Source organism: Egretta garzetta, unplaced genomic scaffold, assembly GCF_000687185.1.
Source record: "Egretta garzetta isolate BGI_Z169 unplaced genomic scaffold, ASM68718v1 scaffold172, whole genome shotgun sequence".
Taxonomy (NCBI): Eukaryota; Metazoa; Chordata; class Aves; order Pelecaniformes; family Ardeidae; genus Egretta; species Egretta garzetta.
Window position 1 is genome coordinate 2,236,290 of NW_009258951.1, and position 2,365 is coordinate 2,238,654.

At 45.8% G+C, this 2,365-nt stretch overlaps 1 protein-coding gene across 3 annotated transcripts in view; it reads left to right on the forward strand.

Moving 5' to 3' along the window:
• The window catches only part of MBNL1 (muscleblind like splicing regulator 1), a 99,677-nt gene that overhangs the window by 27,650 nt on the left and 69,662 nt on the right, over positions 1–2,365 (forward strand). For all 3 annotated transcript variants that reach the window (XR_004841396.1, XR_004841395.1, XM_035889983.1), the window contains exon 2: positions 23–990. Coding sequence is in view for 1 of the 3 variants with exons in the window: in XM_035889983.1 (XP_035745876.1) it covers positions 817–990 (174 nt within the window). In the remaining 2 variants the exon portion in view is untranslated. The remainder of the gene's footprint in view (positions 1–22; positions 991–2,365) is intronic.

The window sequence follows — 2,365 nt, forward strand, 5'->3', positions numbered from 1 at the left end:
AACGTGTCTCTTCTCTCTACAGGTTGGTACTAAGAAGTGCCTTTCCTGACGTCTCTGCTGCTTGGGACCGCTTCTAGAGCAGCCGCTGCTTTTTGCCTTGCTTGCTGCCAGCTAGACTGCGACGACAGCGCATCCGCCCGCCACCTCTAGCCAGACACCCCCACTGCCACCCAAAACCGAGAGAAAGGCGCTATCGGGCCTTGCCGTAGGCTGCTTTACTGTAAAAATAAAAGTTTGCTGAGAAGGTCAGATATCTTCTGCCCGAAAATCAAGGAGAGGAGGAAAAAAAAAAAAAAAAAAAAAAAATCCAGTCTCGATCGTTGCTCTAAACTGCTGCATCTGTCTATGCCAAACTAATCGATACCGATTGCACCACAAAACCCCGTTGCAAATTCAGCTGCGTGGAGATTACCTTTCAGACAACTTTACTGAAAGCAGCTTGGAAATCCCGTGTCAGAGGGTCTGCCACGTTTTCATGCTTGCATTGTGGGCTCCGGTTGGCACTCAGGATGGGTAACTGAGCGCACGAGGCTAGTCCCGGGCCACACTTTTTAACGTTCACCTTGCTGGTAATCCTAGCATTTCTCTAAGTACGCAACCTCTGTCAATTAACAGTGTCACGCTGCGAACTCCTGGTGGCACGTCTTTTCCTTGAGATTGTGGCCACCCAATTTTACACGTACTTTTAAAATAGGGAGCGGGGGGAAAAAAAAAAAAAGTAATCTGGAGGTGGCACTTTCATCATTTCCAGTTTATCAGTTCAGCTACTCGTTTGTCCGTTTCATTGGAAATTTTAACTACCTGTAAAATCTAAAGATGGCTGTTAGTGTCACGCCGATTCGGGACACAAAATGGCTAACGCTGGAAGTGTGTAGGGAGTTCCAAAGAGGGACTTGCTCACGACCAGACACGGAATGTAAATTTGCACACCCATCGAAAAGCTGCCAAGTTGAAAACGGACGCGTAATCGCCTGCTTTGATTCATTGAAAGTGAGTAAATATTACATTATTTTCAAGGATATACAGTTAATGAAAGCAGCAGTTGTAGCCAAGAGAAACCCTGCAGCCTGAAAGGGAGCAATTGCTGGCTGCCAGCAGTGGGATGTTTTGCTGCTTTTATTTTATTGATGCTTGTTGATTTGTTTTGCTGTTTTCCTCAGGGGAAGGGGAAGGATAGGGGGAATGAAGGGAAAATACGCCTGACAGGGCTCAGATCCTCCGGTATGGCTACAGTGACTGGTTCTTTGCCTCCAAATTATTCTCTGCCTGTAGCTAGAATAAAGGGTACTTCACGTAGAAACAGCAAAGTCACTGTAAGGATTCTTTGTTTTTAATAGCACAAACCACGTAAGCAATATGAGGATTTGTTTCCATCTCGTAACTACGAGTGGGTTGCTGGTGTCTCTGGACAGCTGATGGTGAATCCTAGAAGAGTGTTTTCCTCCTTAGGTTATTTGGGTGTCTCTGAGTACCCTGCTTGTATTTCTGTGTTTGGGACTGCTATGGTTATCTTCTTTTTCACAAATGCACTTGCTTAAGGGAAAGACAACGCTTAGCAGAACGCAAGGTGCCTCTAGATGTGCAAGCAGAGCTGTAGCAGAGAGGCTACAGCCTCACTGTGATTTTCAGGAGGCGTATCCGAGTTAGGCGCTGTGTATGTATGGCTGCTGTTTTACTGTAGCTGTAGTTTCAGTAATAGGTGTTAAATGTGTGGATCCCAGCGCCTTCCCTTCATTTTTTATGAATTAAATAATCCTGACATTTAAAATACAGAATTAATTCGGTACAGTCATAAAAAATCAAAACTTGGGAAAGAGAAATAGTGTTTGTCAGTTTTTTTCTACAGTATAATTTTCTCTTCTTGGGACCAAATCCTGGGAAGTGGAGCAGAGCCCGAGTGCATGGAGTTGGCTCGTGGCAGAGATGTGCTCTGGGGAGGGAGCCGTAGCTGTGACCAGCTACCACAGGTCGCCGGTGCAGCCAGGCCCCGATGGCAGCGGGAGTGGGGCAGGAAGTGGGTTTGTAGCAGTTTTATATAAATCCTGCAACGCTCCTGAGTTTAAAAATGTGTCTTGTCACAGATCAGGGTAGGGGGTGAACCTTTAAAATGCTCTCAGGCCTGAAATACCCAGCCCCACCACCCCCAGCCATGCTTTAACTTATGCATATTGAAATGCTTTGGTTTGTGGTCTTCAAATTTATTTTAAAATTACAGTAATTATAATGCATGGTGGGGGGGAAGAAAAATTCATTTTAAAACGTGGATGTAAAATGTTTCTATGCATTAAAAAAATGGTGGAGTTAGGAGCAATGCCAAGGGCCGCCAGCACTGATGGGGAGTCCCGGCCCCGAGGCGTCGCCCTCG